General features: G+C 39.1%; 1 protein-coding gene across 5 annotated transcripts in view; it reads right to left on the bottom strand.

Annotated features, from left to right (window-relative positions):
• Positions 1-5309: 5309 nt before the first annotated feature.
• The window catches only part of ZNF385B (zinc finger protein 385B), a 110024-nt gene continuing 90961 nt past the window's right edge, over positions 5310-24372 (bottom strand). For all 5 annotated transcript variants that reach the window (XM_030952831.1, XM_030952832.1, XM_030952833.1 and 2 more), the window contains 4 exons: positions 10866-11102; positions 9642-9820; positions 8463-8564; positions 5310-6812 (listed from right to left, as the gene is read on the bottom strand). In XM_030952831.1, coding sequence (XP_030808691.1) covers positions 6594-6812; positions 8463-8564; positions 9642-9820; positions 10866-11102 — 737 coding nt within the window. In that variant the 3' untranslated portion in view covers positions 5310-6593. The remainder of the gene's footprint in view (positions 6813-8462; positions 8565-9641; positions 9821-10865; positions 11103-24372) is intronic.

The following is a 24372-nucleotide window of genomic DNA, read 5'->3' as shown; positions in this document are numbered from 1 at the left end:
ATGGAAAAATCTTACCAGCACCTACTGGAAAATGAAAACAGAGTTCACTCAGGGGTGGAAAACGGAGCTGACATCTTGACAAGCTATGAGAACTCATACCTAGGAGCCTGATAGAGGGCTGGAAAAACAAAGGCATGGTTTGATGTGGTCAAGGAAGGAGGTAGAGAGAGTCAGCTGATACAATAAGAGGGTGAGGCAGGACAATACAGCAATAGGTTCAGACATGGGATGACAAGAGATTGGATGGCAGAAATCAATCCTTGAACAGTGGGAATATGTTCCCCCCCTCACAGCTGGAGGAGAGAAAATTATGTTAATGGAGAAGTAACTTGGGTGGATGGCTCTGAGAAGAAACCTTAACCAAAAATGACATCTTTTATGAGCAAGATGCCTCCTGAAGAAAATAGAAAATGGGGAAACAAAATGGAAATGGCCCCTGCCAGACAAGAGCTGCGTCTGGAGCCCCAGAGAGGGCGCTCATTGCCTGAAGTATCCTGAAAGCTGTAGCTCAGATTTAGTACTCTGACAGCACCAACTGGCTGCTGAACATGTTGGGCATTTAAATCTGCTAAAATTACATATTATATCTAAAGTGCAAACTGCAGTTTTTAAAAAAGAAGCCTTTGTGCTGTGGCAACTTCTAGCCTAGCAAAAGAGCTCACAGTATCTAACATCTTCGAACAAATGTATTTTTCAGCACTACTACAGTCAAATACCTTCATGTAAAATGGATGTATTTGTTGTACCAAAACTGACAAGGGCCTGAAACACATCACATTGCAATTACTGCAAGGTCCTTTTCCTGGTCTGAAAAATACAGCCTCAGCCCTTCCAAAATCCAGTAACAATATTGCAGTACAAAAAATTTCTCCTAGCTGCCACTTTGTCTGACTCACCTTTCCAGGTACATCCTCCTTCCAATTCTCCTTCTTCAGCCTGTTGCAGGCAAGATGTTTGTCTTCATTTTTTCAGGCACAGCAGGTGCCCACTGTGTTGTGAATCATCAGTCAGTATTTACTGCTGTAAAGTTTCCATTAGCTGTTAATTGCCCTGTAATACAATGATTACTTTTGATTTTTCAGCAGACTTTATTATCTTTTAGAGTTATTGATTCATTTAGGATGACAGGTTTTCTGGAGGTCACCAACTCCAGCCTACTACTCAAGGGTGGATATTGAAATAACCTTCCTGTGCAACCTGCTCCAGGCATTACCCGCTGTTACTTCAAAACCTTTCTTCATATGTACAGTCAGAATATTCTTTCCTGCAGCTTCTGGCTGCCTTCTCTCATCCTCTCATGGTGCTTCTCTGAGAAACATGAATCTCTCTTCCCTGTGGCCCCAGGTTAGGCACTTGAGGACAGTGGCCAGAATTGCTGCAGCCTTCTCTGGGTTCAACATATCCACCTCACTTTCCTGAGCAAGATGTGTTAATTTCTTGACCACCTTTTGACCTTCTCCCAGACTTGCTCCCATTTGTTGGTCTCTCAGATCAGAATCCCCAGGCTGGACATGTTCCTCTGAGTGCAGCCTTGCAGAGGGGCCCTGCACATCCCTTAAGCTGCTGCCTGTGGCTCTGGTACCACAGCACCATGCTCAGCACAGCTCTGCTGCCTCCAGGGTGCACTGCAGACTCGAGCTCCCTTTCCTACCACAGATCTGGGTGCCCCTGCCTGCCCAGGCCCCTTTCCACAGGGCTCCTGCTGCTGCTGGCCAGTCAGCCATACTGCACAGCAGGCTCTGTCCCCAGCTCCTTTCCCTGACACCTCCCCGTGTCCCCCAGGTTCCCATCAAGCCAGGTCTCCAGCTTGCCTAGGTCCCTCTGGAGGGCAGCCTTGCTCTCCAGCACACCCCTGGAAAAGCAGGCTCCTGCTCTGGCACTCATGTCTGTGTCCTTCCCAAGGACTCCCCAACACTGCACAGTTCCCAGGGGCTCTCTATCCTGCCCAGGTCACTGCAGAGTGTTTGGTGTTCCTGGCCCAAGGGACAGAGCTGAGTGGCTGTCATGGGCTGCCAGCAGCTGTCCAACTCCTGGAGCTTGGTGGCCCAGGCTGTCCTACAGCTCATTGTAGCCATCCCCCTGCCTTTGGTGCCCTCATTTGCCTGCTGGGATTCTGGAGAGCTGGTGTTGGAACCTCACCAAAGCCTGAGAGCACCTGGCTCCCCTTGGCTGCACAGACGGGCCCCCCATGGCAGCCAGGCAGCACTCAGCCTTTTGGATGTGGTTTTGTTTTCTGTCAACCCACACTGGCAAATCCCAACCTCCTACTTGCTTTCACGTGCACAGATCCTTACTCTTGACATTTTTGAAGACAGGCATAAAGTTGTACTTTGCACAGTCCCAGGAGGCCTCCCTCAGCTGCAGCCTCTCAAAGGCAGCAGTCTCAGACCGGCCTCCTCCACTTCAGGTACTCAGCAGGACCTGGCTCTTGGCATCCAGCACAGCACCCTGTCTATACAAATAAACATGAATACGACACAAAACCAAATATAAACATTTCTAAAACAGTGTTAGTTTAATAATAAAACATTGTAATATAGAAGAATTCTAGACACTCAAAGAAATTAGTTTTACCTGAAATGCTGGTCATTCCAAGAAATACTTGATGGCATTTCAGCTGTCACTTGAAACAAGAGGATTAAGCAAAAAATAGTTTAAAAATATAGAAACCACAGGAAGAAAATTATTGTGACCACTGTGAGCAGATGATGGCTGTGGAGATTTAATGTCCAACCAGGCATGAATAAATAGTGAAGTACCTCACTTATTCAAGGTGACATGTTCAAAAGATATACAGTAAAGCTCACTGGGTTATTGCCAGAGAGTGGAACATTTCCTGCAGAGTTTAAAACCACCATGCTCTTTTTTCTCCCCAGAAGATGTGACAAAATCTTTTTCAAAACTTTCTCACCATAAAATTCATAGCTCAAGATCAGATTGCAAGGTAGTAAAACAAGGCAACTTACTTTAAATGAAAAAGTATCTTTCTTAAAGGACCTGCCTTTTAGTTTATCAGTAGATGGGCCCAGTGTAACTTTAGCATCAGAGTCCAAGAGGTGATATTGACTGGGCAATGTCCATGCTAGCTCCTGTCTTCTCTTGCTGTCTGACCAGAACTGGAAGGAATGATTTTATTCTTATTTTGACCTGAAGAAATGAGAGACACACACACTAGTGACCTGCAGTGGCTATAGAAGATCCTATCACTATTATTTTTCTTTTTAAAAAAGCAGTCTGTATAAATCTTCAATCTGTACAGACTAGTGGACCACATCTCTGTTTGATAACCCTGTGTGAAAATCTTTTATGATAGAGAGACCATGATCCAGTCACACTTACCAGCAGAAAGTTCCTGCTGATGTGTCTGTATCTGGTCTGGATCCTTCTTTTTCTGCTACAGAAAGATGGCAGTGCCAGATGATAATCCCCGACCCACAGAGCGCCCTTCTAACTTTTGGCTTTTCATACAGGAACAACTTGCAGCTCAGAGTGCAGTCACCAAATCCAGAATAATAGATGTACCAGAGGAGATGATCCCATTACTGTAACCTGACTACCTTAGTGGTTTCCACATTTGATATCTTACTCAAAAAGCTAACTGCAGTGCCAATATGACATTTCAATACTTGTTGTCTGTTACAAAAAATGCGTGAATTTCATACCCAGCCAAGTGCCATGATGTAACACTTCAGGAGAAGGTATCCTAATATTACAAAAAAGCTGCTGATTGTGTTTGTCTGATTATGATACAATTTTTCATTCTCTTGTAAAGCTCATTTTTAAAAGGAGAGATCCCAGCAGGCATAATGTGAGGATTTAACATTTTTCCTGTAATTATCATCTCAAATGCTTGGTCCTGAATATTGTATACAAAACTTTGGTGGCAAGCAGAATTTCAATACACAAAATATAAGTTAACACAAAGTTTTGATTAAGAATCTTCCTTGGTTCACAATCACATTTTTTAGCTCCTTATATTTCACAAATTAATTCCTTTCATCGCTGAATGACATAACACATTCATTCACCCTTCATGACCCAAATATTTCTCCATTTTAAGATGCTCTTTGAAATAATCAGCTGTCCAAGAAATCTACACATGCTTAAGTCAGTCGCCTCCTTTTTTGTATTTCATATAGGAACATTTTCAATTGCAGAAACCTGTAATTACTTTAAATTTCTTATCATCAACAGTAGAATATAAAATGAAAAAATAGTGGTTTAATACACAACTCTTCTTTCCTGAGGAACCAGTTAAAATACAGAGTTCTGTAAACCTAGCTCATGTTGGACAGCAACAGGCTCCTGATAGGATTAACTCCTCTGAAGGGAGCTGAGCAGTTAAATCTGACAAGTTTGCACTCCTTGCAAAACCAGGCACAGACAGATGCACATGGCAGGGTGTCTACCTGTAACCCTGTGAGTCTCAGAGTCCACAAGATTAATACAAAGTCAACTGCTCTCCCAGAGGATGCTAAAAGTTTGGATTCCCTTACCTACCCCTTTGGTAGATGATTCTCCAGTGAATTATCCTCTCACAACACAACTGACAGCTCCACGGAACAGGGCAACTGGGGAGAATTACACTTGCAGAAAATGGTCTCTAATAATGTTGTTACTGTGAGATATATCTTGGTCTGTAAAATCTCCACTACAAGGTTTCTGAAGTTTTTTTTTTTCCTTGGTCTTTATGGATTTTTAATGGCCCTGTTGGCTTTGTGTTAATCTTAACAGTTGTGTCTTTTTACTCTTGTACTCCTTACTTTCCACCTTTTATTAACAAAGAGTGGGCTTTTAAAGAAAAGATTATGCTTTTCAGCAGTAAAAAAAGATAATTTCAAGGCTTCCCCACATACCTCCCTTGAAAAGCTCACTGCTGGGTGAAGCAGCTGCATGCTTTGCCCATACTTCAGAGCAAGTCCTGGCTCCCAAGCGACCTGCTTCCAGTCTCAAGTCTGCCCAGGCTGTTTAAAGTTAATCCTTAACCTCCATTAGCAATGGCACAACCATGGTGTAGCATTTTGGTGGAACAGTAAAAACTCACGTAATCACACACCTGTCTCCGCTGCATCTTCCTCCGAAACTCTGATGTAGTGAATGTTTACAGTCTTGCTGCAAAAAAGCTCCAGTGAAGGCTGTTACAGGCTGCAGTAAGGAAAAGACATTAAAACACGAGAGAAACAAACACAGGTTCTGTAATTATACTTTATTGCAACTCTGATGCTTTGTCTGCTCTTGGAAGACTCCTTTAGCTAAATTTGTTTCAGGCGTTATTTTCCTGTTCCAATTAAAACACAATAAGCACATATAATTTTCTTATTATTTTATTGAAAAGGTACATTTAAAAAAATACACAGACATCTTACTATTATGGATTGCTGATAAAGATGCTCTAAAAGTTAATTCTCTTTTTATTTTCTTTCTTCCACCTGTAGTCCCCATTATCATATAATGACTCCAGTCTGAGCACTGCATATTGATTCACCTTTATAAAAGGGTTGGGGAGCTAAGAAGATAGGTGGGACATTACTGCAATATATTCAGTAAACAGAGAATATGGTCAATTATAAATATTTTATGTTCTGTACATTATTGCATTAGGGAGCCACAATGTTATGCAGCATCATTACAAAGGAAACTAGTTAGAAATTAAGAAAACAGGATATTTACGTACAAACACATGGATCCACTGTCTTCTTGAACAACATGTGAGCTGTGGCAATGTGCAATTGAAAAGCTTTTTTTTCTCTTTAAACATTGCTTAGCAACACCAGTGAAGAAACAACAAAAATAAGTTAAATGAAAGTAGCAAACAAGCAGTAATCTTAACTCTATGTTATATGGCTTTCTATTCTTGATTTCTCTAAATAAAGTATGACACAAAAGAAATAATTAAAAGCTTCAGCATTGCATTGCTTTCAAACATTTGCACAGAAACTAAAAATATTAAAATCAGACATGGTACATCTGTAGTACTACACAAGATACACCAGTACTGGGGTCTAGGACAGCACATAATCCCTGTCAACAAGAGCACATGAAAATAATGGATGCAATTATTTCTTGAGATGTTATCTGCAATCAAGCATTTGGTACATCTGCCTTTTCCTTTTTTCCACATTAGATTATACCCTGTTGCTTTTCAGAGAAGTATTTACATAGGTGTGAGTGAGGAAGACCCTAGTTTTCAAGTCTGTCAGGAAAATATTTTATGTTCCTTGATTCCAAGGTGCATCGTACAAATTGAAAAACAAAAAACAAAACAAAAACAAACAAACAAAAAAAAACACCAAAAAAAGCCAAAGAAAAAGGAAAAGAAAAAATGAATAGATGCTTTAGTAGTACAAATTTTATGAGCAATTTAATTTTTAAGCAAATTATGCTATTTTGATTAAAAAAACAGAGACAGAGAGAAGACAGAGTTGTCTAGACTCCAAAATACAGTGCTGCCAATGATGGATTTTATGATGCAGTTGGATGAGGTGTCATGCTGGATGGCATTGCAAAACAGAAACATTTTAAAACCTCAACCCCTTTCCTACTTTCCTTTGCCCTTTGTACTGGCCATAGTATCTCTTTCTCACATCAATAAACTAGTATGGTGCAAAGAGAATGGAGGCAGGCGTTGCCCGGATGGGCCCATGGGCCGGCCGGAGGAGGGCTGGCGGGATTGCTGGTGCCTGGAACAGGGACGCCGAGGGCCGGGGAGGGAGGGACAGAGCTGATGATACAGCTGCAGCTGCAGCAAGAGGAGAGGAGAGGAAAGCAGGTGCCAGAGGTTTAATCATGTCCTTCTGGAATGCAAGTTTTGCCTGGAATAAAACACACACACAAAAGCAATGTAAATACGGTTCTCCCAACGCCCACTTTTGCACAAGGGAAAAAGTGAACCCTGGCATAGGGAACACTGTGGCTTCTCACAGAAACCTCTTACAGCTGCTTAGAAATGTTACCTGCACTGTCCTCTTACTCCCAGGGCGATTAAAGCAACCAAATCCTATATTTAAATATAAATAAATCTCTTGAGTCTAGAGACCATGTCACTGATGTTTAGAAGGAAGCATAATTTGCAAGTGAGTAACTTTATATAAATTATAACTGTGTGCATGAAATATTAAAAACACCCTCATAATTAAGACTTCAATATAAAAAGTCAAATTTTCCACTTCCAAAAATGAATTGTAGAAAAGTAGATTGGACAAGATGGGAAGGTAGTTTCAGGCCAGTCAGCTTTGCGTCTTCCAATGTAGACCAGCTCTTTTCAAAGTAGAAATATTATTTAAGATTGATGCCAAAAAGTATTTTTTTCTGAAATATATGTATATATATGACTCTACATAGGATCTACAAGCATTGCTGGTGCTTGTGGTGAAACACCTAATCAGAAATATATATACTCATATTATCTCTCACTGAAAATGGTTTGCACTACAAACATTCAATTGTGGAAGCAAAAATACTCATCTCCTTCCTTTATAATTGGTGGTGTCTCCTTATGCAATAGACCATAAAATGATGTATTATACAAGTGAAGAATATCAGCATGGCCAGAACTTACCAACTGGGGAGAATTAGAGTAAGCCTACAGCATTTTCATTTCCCTCTAAACAATTACACAGACGTATCAATATTTCAGCATTTACAGGCTTTTCACATGCTTTCTCTTAACCACACACATTTGCATCTGTTTCTTTCCAACCTGTAAAATGATTTTGTGTCATAGCTGGCAAGCATTTTTTTCAACGAACACTGGCTGTGTCATGACCAAATAAACATACAAACTGTGCTGTGCTAAAGCCAGCCTGAACTCTGGCTGCAGATGATAAGCAGGACCAGCTTGGGGGATTCCTGGAAATGCAGGTGCATGTGACAGGGATTGGCCAGTGGCACAGAGACAGGAGAGGTGTTTGATATCCAGTGACAGACATGGCCTGAACATACAGGCAGTCAATTCTCCTAAACACCTGATGGCTCTTTTGCACCAACTCATACATGCACATAGCATCCTGGTTTGCTGTATGCAGAGAATGAGCACTAATATTTTTATATCTTAAAAATATCTTGATATCTTAATTCTACGTCCATTTCCGTGACTGCATCCATCATAACTTATAGTTCTCTCAGGTATGCAAAAAGAGAGAGTATACCCATTTCTGTCTTCAAAAGAAGAGCCCTTGCCCAGCAGAGCTGATATCTTTCCATGGGACACATGGTCCATTCCCCATTACACTGACTACTCCCTTCTTTCTAGCAGTAAATAACACTTGCAGTGCTGTCTGCATGCCTTGGAACAGGCAGACAGAACACATAACTATCTTCACATCTGATTCCTGTGCAGACTCAGCCTGCAGGGGAAGAGAGGCTACAGAAGCGTCGGGTCTGTCATGTTCCTGTCTCTGTGCAGTGGGAGTCCCCAAGGTCACAAATTCACACAGACAGTGATGAGAAATAGAAATACTTACTGCTAAAATACTTGGGTTGCGCTGCAGTTTGTTGTAAGGACTATATTTAGGTTTCATAGGTTTTCCTGCAACTCTGTCCTTATGCCTTCGGCTGGAAATGTGCTGAAATAAATATCCTCACATTTAATTAGCTCTTTAAACATTTCTCCGTTTTGAGTTTGAAATTGATTTATCAGCAGGATATGCCTAAGCCCCTGTTTGTAAGATAAAGTTCTTTATAGAGAGCAAGGATGAGTTTTGCTAAATTAAACATAACAATTTGGAGCATATCAAATAGAGAATCAGAAACTAACCAAATACAGCGTATTTTGTGATTCAAGACAGGGTTTGCAAATTATTGATAATTTGGTTGGTATTTCCTTTTTCCACTTGAGGAGCCTTAAACCAGGCAGAGCTGTAGTCACTAGGTCATAGGTATATTCAGAAGTAAGAGGTAAATTTCCATCTAGCTGATACTGTTCAGTTGTGTAAACAATTCAATATTAGCTGAAGGAAGAACCAGTACCCAGGGATATGTCTACACATACATTTAAAATTATCTTAGAGCTAACTGAAAAACAGGGAATGAGAGGACACATTCACACAGCACCATCCAGTCAGAGATTCCCATTTGGGTACCAGAATCACTGCATTTGTATGGGCTCAGTTCTGAACCCAGGGCTAATTGGCTCAGAGAACAGCTCCACGGGCACACAACAGCCACACTGTTAATGATAATGTTGTTCTACATAATTCAGACATATCTACACTATTAGCCTACTGGTGGATTGTCCCAAACCAATAGATTTGAGTCATGTTTTCCTTCTCACATAGCATTAAACATTACTGGAGCAGACTGAAAACAGCACTGAAAGATGCATTCAGGGAACCTCAACCCAGAATTAATTATAGTTAGGAGAACAAGATTCAAATCCCTATCTTGAACCACAGAAAACTTTTAAATGAGATCTGCTATACCATTCATGGACGCTGACACCTCTGCTTTTACAACTATCAAGCCCATTTTTCCCAACTAAAATAAAAGGTGAATTTGACCTACGATGAAATATTTAGAAATAGTTGTGGGAAGACAGATAAGAAATACTAAGTTTGTTCAATATTCACCAACACATCTTCATACAGCCCTACACTGCACCTACAACATTGCAATGTAACTACAACCAACAAAGAGCTCCTTACCTGTTTAAGCTGAATTTCTGAATTAACATGGACATCACAGATTTCACAATGGAACGTCTTGTTCTGCAGTCCTGAGCCTTTGCTGCCATTCTGCACCTTCATTCGGGATCCAGGCCTAGGGTAGGACTTGATGGGACCAGCACCATTCCGAGCCTCAACCATGGTCTTGTGCTTGGAGCCTAATGGGCAAGGAGATGCAGGTGAGTTCATGATCAGCAGCACAAAACATTCCCTCAGCCTTGGGACTTTATAGCATTTATCTTCAAGACAGAATGGTTAAAGCCACCACAGACTGGGACTCATGATCGCTCTTGTTTCAGTCAGTGTAGCTCGTGTGTCCTTGATCTAAAGGGCAAGCCAGAAGGCTTTGTGCAAAGAAAGGAACAGCAGGCATGCTGGATCACACTGTTTGGGCCAGTGTGTGACTGGATGGCCAAAGTGTTTGCTGCTTATTCTTTTGCCAAATTCCATAGAGCCAGCGAATAGCAGAAAATGGTATTAGCCAACATTGGGACAGGAACTACAGCAATCCCTCAAAACCTGCCTAGGAACTGTAATACTTCAATAAATATCCTCTGATTCAGAAGAAACGGCTGCTTTACCCATTTCAAGAATGGATTACAGCTGTAAAACCAGCTTCAATGGCTTGTTAACAAGCTTTACATCACCAGCACGCCATAAACAGACAGAGCACACTAGGGATTGCTGCTTGTGGCCCAAAAAAGGGCACGTAACTAATCTTCAATAATCAGAAGATTCTATGACATCTAGGAAACCTAATGAGCCCACCCTAAAATTATTTTTAAAAATCAAATAACAAATAAATTATTGTAACATTTACCAGCAAAATAACATATACTAATGATAATGAAATAAAATATGAAAAAGAGAGAATACAGGCATTTTTGAAACCTTAAGTGTTTAGAAACCACTATCTTACTGTGATGCTCAGTGTGAAAGGATCTGATTAGTTAACATGAACTGTAGGGATTTTGTCAACTAAAAATTTAGAGAGTACATGAACAACAGTTAAAAAAAAAATTAGAGATAGCTTTAATAGAATATCAAAAACCACACAGGAAACTGCCATTAACAGGCCAGCGTTTTAACTTGCTATTGTAAGTTTTAACTAAAAGACACTTCAGTGAAGTGTGGCTACCACCTTGGAACACTGAATTTTAAAAATGTTAACACACAGCTGACTTGTACCATATGGATACTCACCTGTATTGTGGGCTTCTAGTTGTGAAAGGGAATTCACAGCCACTTTACATAATGAACAGTAAAGTAGTTTTTTGGCTTTTTCCTCTTCTGACTCAGTAACTGTGTTAGCAGCTCCGTTGGTGCTCTTGGAAGATGAGGCAGGTGCTGCAGGCGCCACTCCAGGTTTGGGAAGAAAAGGATCCACTTCTGTATTGGACTGCTGACTCCCACTGTTGGGCTTTTCATTCCCTTTATCTTCTAAAAGAAACAAAATCCATCTGTTGTAGTTTTATGCCACGCATACAAAAAGCATACAGTAAAAGTCCTGTGGGTTTAGTAAACATAACACAACAGGGGGCTAATTTATCTCATTTTATAAAAGAGAGCAGCATCCTTGAAATCTTGTTAAAAGTCCTGCCATGAAATGCGTGTAATTTGACAAAAAGGGGTGATTTTCCCGTTTTTAAAGTTACCAGTGAATACCAACGAGTTCACCAAATTCATGCCAGATGTTGTTACTGTTGTGCTGCAGGCATGACCAGTTGAAAGGAGCCCAAGCAATACCAAAGGAAGCCAGGCTTAAGGACTGGACAGCACTCAGAAACAAGCAAGGCTTTGCACTGGGGATTAAAAAATATTTCTCAAAAGGTTTACATTTGCCTTTGGAAGGGCTCAAATTTCTCAAAGTCACTGGGAGGACACTGAAAGACTCTAGCATCATCTGACATACATCCCTCATTTCAGTTCCAGGAGTTATGGTACTACACATGGACATGGTTGCTAATAATTTTAGGTTTTTCCATTAACGACTCCCCAGGTATTTGTAGGTCACAGGGGGCTTCTGTGTGCATTCAGTGCATTCCTTTGTCACTTTACAAGCATGAGTCAATCATCTTGGCAGGTAGGCAGGTATTGCTTCATTTTGCAGATGGTGATCAAAAAACAAGAGATAAAATGTCCCAGCTGTGCCTGCAGAGGAACTTTGTGCCAGAGCCAGTACTTAAATGCTCCCTGCTTACATGCTGCCCCTCAAGGGCTCATTGCATTTGAAGCTGTTCAGCTGCAGGCCTTGTGACCACAAGCCATATTAGCTGCCAGCAGTGAAACAAGCTCTGTCCAAAACAAACATGGGATAGGAGGGGGACAGTGCAGGGGTGCTGGTATGAGCAACCCCGACAAAACAGACACGAGAAATGACTGAATAAGTGTCACTCTGAACAACCGGAATCAAATTTCATCATCTAAGCAAGTACAACATCTACACAAGAGCAGCCTCCCCATTTGAAACCCATGGCTTAATTTGAAATAGAATTGAACTGACTTGAAAAACTAGGCTCTATTTGAACATTTATTTTTTAACATGGACCCTTGCACTTCATGTTTACAGCTATCAGACCCTGTCTTAACATGCCTTTGTGTATCAGGCCAAGACTGCTACCAAGAACTCTGAAAACAGGATTGTACCCACTCAAGCAAGCACTTGAAAGTGTGTATGAGCTATGAATAGCCATCCTGAAACTAACCCCCACAGTTGTTGGCATATTTCCCAGAAGTGCATTGCAGTACATCAATTTTAGATTGTTATAAACCAGGAGAAAGAAAATTCTAATAAAAGAACTATTATTTTTTTAAATAATAAAAATACTTTGAAATTACACAATATGAACTATATCAAACATTGAAAATAGTCAAGTACAAAGACTATTATTATGACCAAATTAATGTTAAAACCAGATTCTGAAGTTATTTTGATTGACAAAGTACAACAAAAGAAAGTGATGTTAAATTGTACTTCATGGGCTACTCAACTTTAAAGTCTCCATAGTAATAAGTCACATCTTCAAAAATCTAGAATACTTTATATGACTTATGAGTCTTCATAAAACACAGTTTCAGTAAATAGCATTCGCTAACATTTTAAATTAAAGTTTTCAATATGGAAAATTCTCAGAGGTGCTAACATCTACAAAGGAAACACAATGACCAGCTGTCATTTGCAAATTTACATAACTGAAAAATAGAATTGTTGTTGTTTTTGTTCTATGCAATATTATGCCAAACTGCAAAAGACATAACACCAGGATATATGTGAACCAAAATGGAATAAAGAAAGGTTCCAAAGTATTTTGCATTTCAGGCCTTATAGAAAAAATACACCTACATAACTGCCGGCTGTATGTTAACACATACCAACTACACTTCTAGTTTGGCTTTGGGGTTTTTTTATGTTGTTCCCCTGTATTTTTTTAAATGTAAGGATAAAAAATTTGGTGCTTTTGAAACACTTCCTGGCGATAGAAATCATCATCCCTGTGCAACAAGCACAGTGCTTACCCTCCTCGCAACACCCCTGCCTGCACGGATCTCACTGACCATAACAAGAGGGAGCAGACTTTGTTTTGCCATAAAGTATCTGTGGAGTAAGATCCCAAGATATGAAAGAAGATCCATTTTACATCGGCCACCAATTACCATCACAGAGTGACGGTTTTCCAGCACTGAATTTAACAGATGATTGAAAAAATTACAGATTTCATTTCCCACTTCTCCTCACTTAGCTAGACAACAGCTGATGTAGTATGTTGATTTTTATAATATTCCCCAGATTTATAGTGTTTTCACTATTCATATTCCAACAACTCTAGAGTATACACACTAACAAGAAAACTTCTACAAAACCAAAGGGAAGTTACCAGCATGCAGCTGGGCTCAATTCTGCCAGTATTGCAGCTTTTGGAAAGAACCTCAGTTCACATCATAATTCCACTATTTGGAAAGCTTCCTGACACAAATAAGCTCTTCATCGATGGGGGTGTATAAGGAGAGACATACTCCCCTCTATGAATTAATATTTCCTTCCACCATTCTAAATGTTTAATGCAGAACATCTTCAAAGATCATCATTGGAAGGTTATTATGCAGTTGAACTCCCACAGAAAGTACAGGGAGCTAAGTGCGTATTTGTCACTGCAGTGGGCCCAGAGCTGCATTTTCCGGGCTTCTAAAATCAGAAAATTGCACTTCTCCAAATGGGCTTTTGATAACAGCTTACTGTTTCAATCCACATAATTCAAAACACCATTACTTACAGTTTTATGTTTGAGACAGAAATGCCAACTATTCAACAGTGCAAAGCACAGGAAATGCAAATTGCATGTCTATACAAAGCACAAAGACTATTACTCTTTTATTTGCACTTATAGCACATAGCTAACAATATCTGCATGCAGAAATAAAAAAATGGAACTGTTAATGCTGCCTGCATACCCATACTTCCCAACTATCACCACCTTATAAAATAGATGTGACTTGTGAGATGCAGCTGTAGGATTACAGTCCTCTTGCTATTTCTGAAGGTATTACTGAGAATAGGCTCAGATTTGCTCTAAACTCCACCTGGCTCACGACCAATAGAGCCAGGCAGAGCCCAAAGGTGTGCAGGAGTCCATCCTGCCTGGACCATGGGCACACCAGCTTCTGCTGCACAGCTTAGCAGAGCACAGCTGGAAGCGTGACACCAGGGCAGTACCAGCCTACTGCCTGAAGGCAGTAGCTGTGACTCAACCTGCATCAGGGTCAGCCTGAAACACTCACACCAAAACTCAAGTGCAAGAAGTTAATTTAAAATCTAATTTGTACTATTTACCTATGTTCCTTTTCCATGCAGAAGAGCCATGTTTCATGTGTCTTAAATTCCTCTCTTAAATTCCAGAGAAGTAAATTGATGATTCAAGTTCTTACTGAAGCCTGGATTTATTCTGAAATAGACCCCAGGGAAAATAACTAAAGCAAGCTAATTAAGTATTGCTTTGGGCTCGGTAATATCAATGCTTTTCTCACCCATTGCATTGTTTTAATTCTGCTTTGAAGTTGTTTTCACATATTTCTGCTTGTTTGACTCATGCTTGTGTCAGCACCATGTAAAAATTCAAGACTCATTTATCTGATCAGTATTGTCTCATTTTGAGTATCAAAGTCAGGACACTGCAGGGCAACACCTCACAGGTTCAAACCTACAGGTTCTACTGCTTCACTTCTACAGCTGAAGTGACTCACTGACCTTGGCAGGTCATGCCACTCTCACTGCAGTTGCTGTGGTGTAGAGAATGCGTCCTATCCATTATTGGCTTTTTTTTTTTTGAGTCAGTGATGCTTTGGTGCACATTAGAAAAAAGTTTCATTTGGACTTCATAAAGAAATCATAAATGCTATTTTCAACAACAACAACAAAGTAACCTAACATTCAGATCCTTAATTCAGAATTTACACTCTTGATAAAACTAAAAACAATGTGAATTTGAAACTTCTCTATAGATTTAGAAATCCAATAATGTTTTTCAGTATCAAAATATTCAATGCTATTTACACCCCTCAACATGCCCCTCTACCCAGTTTTTATCACTGATGATACGCAAAACATCTCTACAATAAAGTTCTGTTCCACAACAGATTGTTCAACTAGCAGTTAGAATTAAAATATCCAAGGTACTGATGGTATGTGATACACTTGCAAGAACCCTTCCCAATACATATGCTAAAAGCTTTCAGATATGAAGTTCTGCTATGATCCCAACAACCCTTACAAAACTGTCACGTTTTCAAACTGTAAAATTTTCTGCTGTATGTAATAAATAAACAAATTTGCTCTTGCTGTAACAGTAACAGAAAAATGTTCCAATTACTGAAAATACATATTTTGTGCGTCTTCATGTAATAAAAAAGTAAAACTTTGCACTTGCCTGCTTCTCTTCTCCACCAGAAACGGGGAGTGTTGCGCACAGCCTGTGCTGAAGGCTGGGCACACAGAGAGGGAAGGATCCTGGGGCTGAGAACACTGCCCAGCACTGGCTGTGATGCAGCTGGCTCTCCACTGGGGAGAGATCACACCATGCTTACAGCCACCCACTACCCTGCTTCAGCTTCACACCTTCCCTTTGCAACGTCCTTCACTGCATCCCCCAGCTCCAGGCACTGAACAGCAGCTGTGCACAAAGTACTGACAGCAAAAGGGCAGCACAGCCACTGCAAGGTGGCCACTGCTGCTCTACAACCCTGCACTGAAGCTCTTTTGTGAGCTTCACTGAGATTCACTCATTTGCCATCCTAGGTATAGAAATCTGATCTTATATTTCTTTTACCTGCTTGCACAATAGTGCACATTCCCAAGTTAGAAGAGATCATAATGGAAAAATTACTTTTGGCAGTAAAATGCTAGTTATTCTCCATTGCAAAGGTAAGAAAATAGTAAAAACATATGGGTCTTTTCTTGAAAAACATGAAGGAAAGAGCCACGCAATATCCAGTGCAATTTCCAGTCTAAACCAGTCTCAATTTTTTTCTTGTGTAAATCAATCATTGTATGGTTATCAGGGCCATACGAACAGTGAGCACAACTGATGCACAGTTAGGGGCAAAGCCTTTGGGTCAATCAGCCTTTTTTATGGTGGTGCCTTACAATAGCACATCACTGCTGAAAGAACAACCTTTCAAAAAAAAGTACTGCTTGGTGATCCTGTACATTTTCAACTGATTTCCAACAATGTCACTTCCTATGGTAACTGAAATCAAAAGTGATTTCTGAAAGTGAATGTTAATATTTTATTTTTGAGATACTAAAAGTGTGGTGCAAAGATTGGCTTGTGATAATCTTGAGTCCACATCAGTTGTGCTACAGAGAGTTGCTATTAGTTTGAAGTGTTGATTTGGGAGACTAAGAGAGAGTTTGAGGGAAAGCAAACATATCTCCCATATTGGTAAATCTGCACTGAGCAAAACAGATTATCAGGTTCTCCCTGTAATTTCAACAAATCCATATATGCCTGTGAATATTGGGCTGCATTAAACAACTTCTGTAGCATACAGTGATTACAGAATGGGAAAAGAAACTGCGTGACATTGTCAGTGTATTAAACATTCTTGCCCCAAACAACTGCATAGAAAAGGTAAAATCAGTTGCATTAATTACACTAGTAGACAATCCAAGAAATTTTGCTGAAAAGCTTATCAGTAAAGCTGTATTCGCATCCATAAACAAAAAGTAAAAATTTGTCTGTTGAAAAACAAAATTCTCAGTTTAAATTTGACATGCTAATTGCTTGGCACATGTGAAATAAATCTAAAAAGTGATGAATTTAATTACATTTTTTCCCACATTCGCAAAGTATGCCTACTGACAGTGCTAAAGATAGGTTACTTGAATAGTTACTCAATAGTCACCAGTTGACCTCTGTTCTAAGCTTTCTGCACACAGAAGAAGCTGATCCCCAGATAAAATAAAATGCTCAGTTTAAGGGCAGAGATGACCCCTGCAGACACGTATGAAATCACAGAGAGATACAGCAATCAGTCACTGACACAGGCACCATTCTGGCAGTCAAACTCCTCACAAGTGTTTTCCTGTTTTTCAGTCCATCACAGCAAAAGCGAAATTTTTAAAGGTGAGAATGAAAGAAGTAAGTTTAGCAGCTGATTTCAGGGAACTCTTCACAAATAGGTCTAGGCAAAGCAGGAAACTGTATCAGAAGCTGGTTTCAAATGGCTTTGTGTGGTAGTTGCAAGACAACATTTGAAAGTGTATTACAAAAGACATACAAAGGTATGGAGAGCTTTGAAAGTGAAGGTCATAAATCTGTAGAGAGAAAAATCAATACCTCAGAAATATTGTAACAAAATTTGCAGCATTTAAACCAATAAACATTAAAGTAGAGAGATCACAGTCAAAGAGATAACAAGCCTGGCTGAATGTAATTAAGGGAGATGTTAAGAAACTGCAACAAAATAAAACCAAGGTGGGGAAAACTGATTTAGTCACACTGTACTTGTAGGACTGCCTATCCAAACATTAGAATCTACCCTGGAACACACTCCTGGGGATAGAACAAGAATACCCACAAATAATTTTATTAGAAACAAGAACTGCTGTACATCTCCTTGGCCTGAAATAAGATTTGAAGGGAGGAGGTCATCAGTGACTGAATTTCCAGGATGAAAAGAAGGGCCTCTTTCAGTGTATTAGCAGAAAAGTTATTTAATAGAAAGTCAGACAATAGCTCCAGTAAAGAAAGGCAGGTTTCAAAACACCATTCTTCACAGGAAGCATTTTCTTCTGGTTCACAGCGCTATAGAGGAATAAAGTACACACGCACAAAATTAATTGTTGTTCTTATGATGGCAACGATGAACACTTAGAGTAATATATGCTGTAAAGACAATAGCAGGACAGCAATTAAGTTACTAGTGGTCACAACCTTCACAGATTTATAAGTACTCTGTTCCTGCATCTCAGCACCACTCACAAAATCCCCAACAAAACAAACAACAAAGAGCATTAGATTATTTCTTCACACTCATTAAGAAGGAGTTAGCAAACTTGGATAAGGTATTTCAAAATAAGTTTTGTTCTATCTGCACATTTGTGGAATAATGAGACTCTAATGGCTGTCAGACAAAATACCTACTTTCTCACCGGTTGTGCAGTCTACTGAGAAATGAGGCTGAAAAACCCGTAGGGCTCTGTTCTAGAAAAATTCCACTGCAAACCTACATGCAAATCAGACAGCACAGTGTATCTATTAACCCTTTGGTTGCTTTTCATTTTTGTAAAATGTGTTTTCTTGTACTTCAGGCAGGTATGAAAAAGAGTTAAATTTTACATAATGAAATAAATCAGTCTGATACATGCTGAGGAGAAGAAATTTTGTCTCTACACAAAGATGAGGAAAAAATGGAAGTTATAATTATAAAGCTTTTCCTCAAATGTAAATGTGCCCCCAAATAAGCTGCAACATATTTTCTCAAGATACTGAAGCTAACATCAGGAAAAGTCTGGATGGCTGTGCAATATTAGGCGAACTTGGCAGCTAGAACGATTATTTGATTAACTGCATCACTACTCTTCAACAGGCTGAACCCCAATATCCTTTTTTACTTCAGAAGTATCACTTGCATGGCTACATTACAGCAGTGATGCTGACAATTTCTTAGATAGATCTTATTTCTGATTTGGCATACCAAAGGCTCTTACAAGGGAGCCTGCATTTTCTTCAGAGTATGAAAATATTTGTGCTGATCTGAATAAAGATGTGAAGTTAAAAAAGGTTTGCTCTTGCAATTTTGGTTGGGTTTAATTTTTATGAAAGTGGACTGATGAGAATTAGAAAATATTCAGAAGTACATGTAGCTCTGCAAGTGTAAAACCTTGCTCTGTAAAATCTATTCCTGTACCTATTTGTGCACCTTCCTGAACTGTAAGTTCCTGCTGCTTTAATTACTGGGTTGTCAGAGGTTATCCTGCTGTATTGCCTATGATTTTTAATCAATTATTTACGCACTTGGAGATTCTTAGGGAATTGGTTTATGCTGGCTGGCTAGTGCCTGTTTTACAAGACAAGATCAAGAAAAATCTGTTTGCACTCACCAGCAGGGAAAGGAAAAAAATGATACATTGGCACATACATATAAAACAGAGTAAAATAACTGCAAAATTGCTATTTATCAACAAAGGGCATTTCAAAAGCCTCTTATTTCATACTTCAACACAATGCAATTTCTCAGTGCAAAAGCTACAGGAATAAGAAGGGTTGATTTTGTACTGTTAGTCAAAATGCAGGTGTGTATGTATTACTTCTAGAGAAAACATACTTTGAACACTCACTTAAGGCCATTTGCATTGTGCCTCTATGTCACCTGCTGATCTTAATGATATTTTACAGAATGCACATTGTATCAGGTTCTCTTTTCCTAATTTGAAAAAAGATTATTACAATTCCCAGGTTCCTCCTCCTCTAGTTTTTAGACCTATTACTTCTGGAGAAAATCAACTTGTCTACAAGCACCAACACAGAGCAATTTCCTAGTGTACAATGCCAAGTTCTATGTATTTCTCAGTGACATGTTGATAAGTTAGGAAAACTGTCACTAGAAGTTTGTTCATAAAACTCAGAAATATCAATAGCACTACAGTGTTGGCAACTGAAAACAAGGTGGATCTAAAACACAGATAGCAAATGTGAATGTTAATTTAAAGAGTATCCATAAACTCAGATCATCCAAAGCTCAGTCTTCTTCCTGGGTCCTGTTGCTTTATACCCAGGCATATTTACTTTCATCTTTTCTGAGCTATGTGAGTCTGTTTGGGCTGGAATAGGAAAATTTGTGAGTTGGAAAACTTTAATACAGTGTGAGTAAAGCTTGAAATGCAGTATAAGATTTGCTATTACAAAATATATGGGTGAAAGCAAATGTTTTTGTGAGCTATAAACTTATCTTTTTCTGGCACCAGACATCTATTTTGAAAATATTTTACACTCCCACTCCAAATCCTGCTACATCTATTTCTGACATCCTGGAATGCAAACTTATAGTATTGCACAGTCTTTTAAACTTTTTAATAATGCAGGAATGCTTAGAAAAATAACTTCCAAAGATTATAAAAACCATACAGTATTTTACTCAGAGATTCTTCACTTCTGCTTAGTCTCAGTTCATCATCTCAGCTGTAAAAATAACATTGGCTCCACCATTTATGAATCTGAAATATAGTACTAGAAACATATTTCACTTGCTGCTTGTGCAAAACAAAAAACTCTATGCTCAGATGCTGAAGTGCTTTAGAACTTACTATGAAATTTATGGGCATCTAAATAAAAGAATCAAGGAGAACTGACACACTCTGCAAGTACATTCTCGTGGGCCTGTGTCTGAACTGCTCACTCAGTACTTGCCCAGGCAGAACTGCAGTTAAAGTCAGCTATGAAACACTCGTCTTCATTTCAGTTAAATGACATCTGTAATTTGTGCATTCTCACCCACTTCTGTAGCAGGTTTGCCTGAGGACTGTGAGCATTCAGTCATGCCCTCAAGATTTGACAAATAAATTGCATTTCAGATATAACTTGTCTAACCAACACTAAAATATTTTCACTCTCCTTGAAAGCAAGCAATAAGGAAATAATGAGTAGCCTAATGTTTGCATAAATAATTTTTCTACTATAGGGAATGAAGTATATTTCCCCCTTCACCACTGAAGCAGCATTTTTCCTGACCCATTCTTTTATATTTGGACACTAAATTCATTAACGGGCTTAGAGAAAAGGAGAAAACTTAAATTTTACAGGTTCAACACAGCCTTGAACTTTGCACAACCGAACACAGAGAAAACTTTATTCAACTACAATCACCAGAATCCTGTTATTTATTCTCTGGTACCAGTGAAAAATACACATCTGGTATCAGAAGAACTGCCTTATTTCCTTAGGAATATGTTGCTTCAATAAGTACTGTGAAAGTATTAAATACAACTGAAATTATTTCTCCCAGGGTTGTTAAAAAACCCAACAGAACCAGCAGGTATCTTTTTGGCAAGTTATATTGTTATTTCATACTCACCTTACTATCATTCCCTTATGACCATCATCCTATTAAAAACATCCTCTCAGGATATTCAATAGGCAATCTATATTTGATCATGAACAGAACAAACAAGAAAAACAGATGCCTTATTTCAGAGTATAAAAGAGGTGTTGAAAGATTCAATGTATATGAAAGGATTCTTTAAATGACAACATACATCTAGCTAAAAAAAATCTCAGTAGCTGAAGCATCCCTGGCCCTGATCCCATTGTCCAGCAACACTGGTAGAGTCAATTTTGCTGGGCCAAATGCCTATCACTACTTCTCAAAGAAAGAAAAGCTTTGTATCATTTTAAAAATGCTGGTAAAAAATGCTTTGAAATTCATGTTTTGAGAACTTGAGTAAGTCGAATTACTAGAAGTATTTAGTTTTAATGATACAGGACACGAGTGCTCAGGCACAGAGCAGAACATCCAAAAGAGTCTTATTTCATCTTACAATATATTTTTGATCCAAAGCTTATGCTTATTGTACAGCAGGAAAAGCAAAACCTTATCATTCCTTCCAAGGAAAATCCTGGTTGCATATATTTCTGATTGCTACAATACCTGAAGAGAGAAGAGAATTTTGGCCTTTTCCAGTTTGAACAAGAATTGCAACAGCTCATCAATGTACATGTGTCAGCTGCAGAGCTTGTTTCTCAGTAAATGGCACCTATAATCAGTTTTCAGTTGAGGTGCAGAATTTGAAATGTGCTAGCATTATAGACAGACCAAAGATTTCCCAGGAGCTTATCAACAGCAAAATAGACAGTATGACTGGTTTTCCACTCAGATTTAGACACCCATAGAAAGATGAGGTTTGAATATCCACTTTTGAAAAGCATGAACAGTAAGGCTGGCAGGGAAGAAAGTGTTTAAAGATCCCAACCTATTATAATGATTTCCTGTTCACAGACTTTGACTTGCTAATTTTTCTTTTGGCTCACCTTTCATCCCAAAAGCATAAACCAAACTGCAACTTCCTGAAAGAGCTGCTGAAACTACCTGCCAGAAAAGGCCCAGAAGCTATTTACTATTAAATGAAATACAGGCATTGCATGTGCCATGGATGTAAGTACATATATGGTACTTGCAACAGGGTAACTGTGATGAATTTATGGTCATTTATTAATAATATTTTATATCATCCATTGTAAAAGCACTGTGGTCAAGCAGAAAAATCTATACTGTACTATTACCTCTGTTTTGCAGGTAGAGTTTCAACAGATGGCAATATAGAAGGATCTTCATATAGCTGAATCAAAACACTGACTCAAAAAAGAACAAAGCTTACCTCAGAGAATGTAACGGAAAAATGTCCTTGAAATGACTCTCCTTGGTGGCTGATCCAGATTGAATTTACTACTTAGTTGACCGTAAACGAATACCTTTATCTAACAGAAATATGCCTGTGCTTAGCAGGCACTATCTGAATCCACATAAACACAGATGCATGGTTATTTTATGGAGTATAGCTTCAGCAGAACTCTTTATGTCAGCATAAATGTGAGGAACTGATGATGCTTATCACTAGCTTTTGAAGGAGGCCAGACATAAGCACCAGCATCTTTGAAGGGCATAAGGCAGAACCTCTAAATACACTCTGGAAGACGATAAGCCAAACACATCCTTGTCCTATTCCTCTCTTGGAGCCCCTCCCAATCCCTGCCCCACCCTCAAAATTCAACTTTATCACAACCTGTTTAGAGATCTAGAGGACTTTGGTACATTACACAAAATTATAAAAATAATTAGAAACATTGTGCTTTTGAGGTTCTTATAATGGTGTCGGTGTGACAAATAATCTCAAATTTCCCAGGACAGATACACCAGAGTTCAGCTGAGGAGGTTTTACGTCTCCAGCTCCTAGCTATTTCTAAAGGATCATATAAGAAACGGTTTATTTGAGGTATGTAAACAAGCCATTCCTTTAAAATGTGTGCAAAACAAAGGGATACAAATGGAAACAAATGTTAAGGTGAAAAGGGATTTTGCTACGAGACCTAGTATAATTTTTTGCATAAGTCCAAGTAAAGAGTTGCATATATAAAGGTTTAGAATTTGAGCACCGGCAGAATGATTTTTAACATAAGCAATGAGAGCAAGATGAGTAAGAGAGTGTCCTGATGGTGGACTCCTGAAATACAAACCGAGCATTCCATTGGGACATTTCACCTCATTGGTAGTTGATGAATACACAGCACTGGCAATGGGTACTGGAGAAATCCAACCCATCAGAAGCTTTCTGAGTAATTGTGATTCAACATGTTGCACACTACTTTAGGAATAAAAGCAGTCAGTTTTGTTGTCAAAGCATTACACAGAGAGCCCTTGATGAACTAAAACCCACAGACAAGACCAGAAGGTCAACTTTTCTAAGTCTGATATAGCTTGGAGTTGCCAAACCTGTCTAATGGGACAACTAATTACCATATTCCTGCCAGCTGAACAAAATGGTGTTTCACAGAGCATCTGAACAGTTTATCTCTACCTACTAATTCCCAAGTAACAGTGTCTTCTGCTCTTCTGCAATGAAAACTGAACCTGAAATACACATACCTATCATTTCACAAATGGGCATGAGGCCAATAGAGCATACAGAGAATGATCAAAGGCCAAAAATTATTATCTTTTATAATCTGAAATATGATTTTGACTCTTGAGTAGTTTAAAATAGTTGCATTTATTTCCAATTTTCATATCAAAGCAAAATGCAAAGAAGTTGATACCACATCATTTGTATGCTTCATTTTGAACTATTTATTTTGATTTAGAACTAGGATCAAAGAATTCCTCTTTGCTTGATAAGTAAACAGTGACATTTCAGTCCAGTAATTATCATATGCATCCCTGAAGGATTCATCACTGTAAGCATCTAGACTATGCTGACCTGGGGTCACAGACACCATCTTCTACTGCATTCTTAGAGCTGTATTTAAACCACACTTCAAATATTCTAAACTATGTTGCCCTTTCCTAAAGCAATGCCATACATATATCTAACATTCTGTGTAGTCATCCTGAAAACCCTGGGCTTCCAGTGGGAGGGAAGGGAATCTTTGCCACTATGCTGAGTTTGCATGGCTAGGCTTTGGTAGTGGGAGGGCTACAGAGGTGGCTTCTGTGAGAAGCTGTC

Source organism: Camarhynchus parvulus, chromosome 7 (assembly GCF_901933205.1).
Source record: "Camarhynchus parvulus chromosome 7, STF_HiC, whole genome shotgun sequence".
In the NCBI taxonomy this organism is placed as follows: domain Eukaryota; kingdom Metazoa; phylum Chordata; class Aves; order Passeriformes; family Thraupidae; genus Camarhynchus; species Camarhynchus parvulus.
The sequence above is the reverse complement of the archived record's forward strand: the minus strand, read 5'-3'. Positions and strand labels throughout refer to the sequence as shown.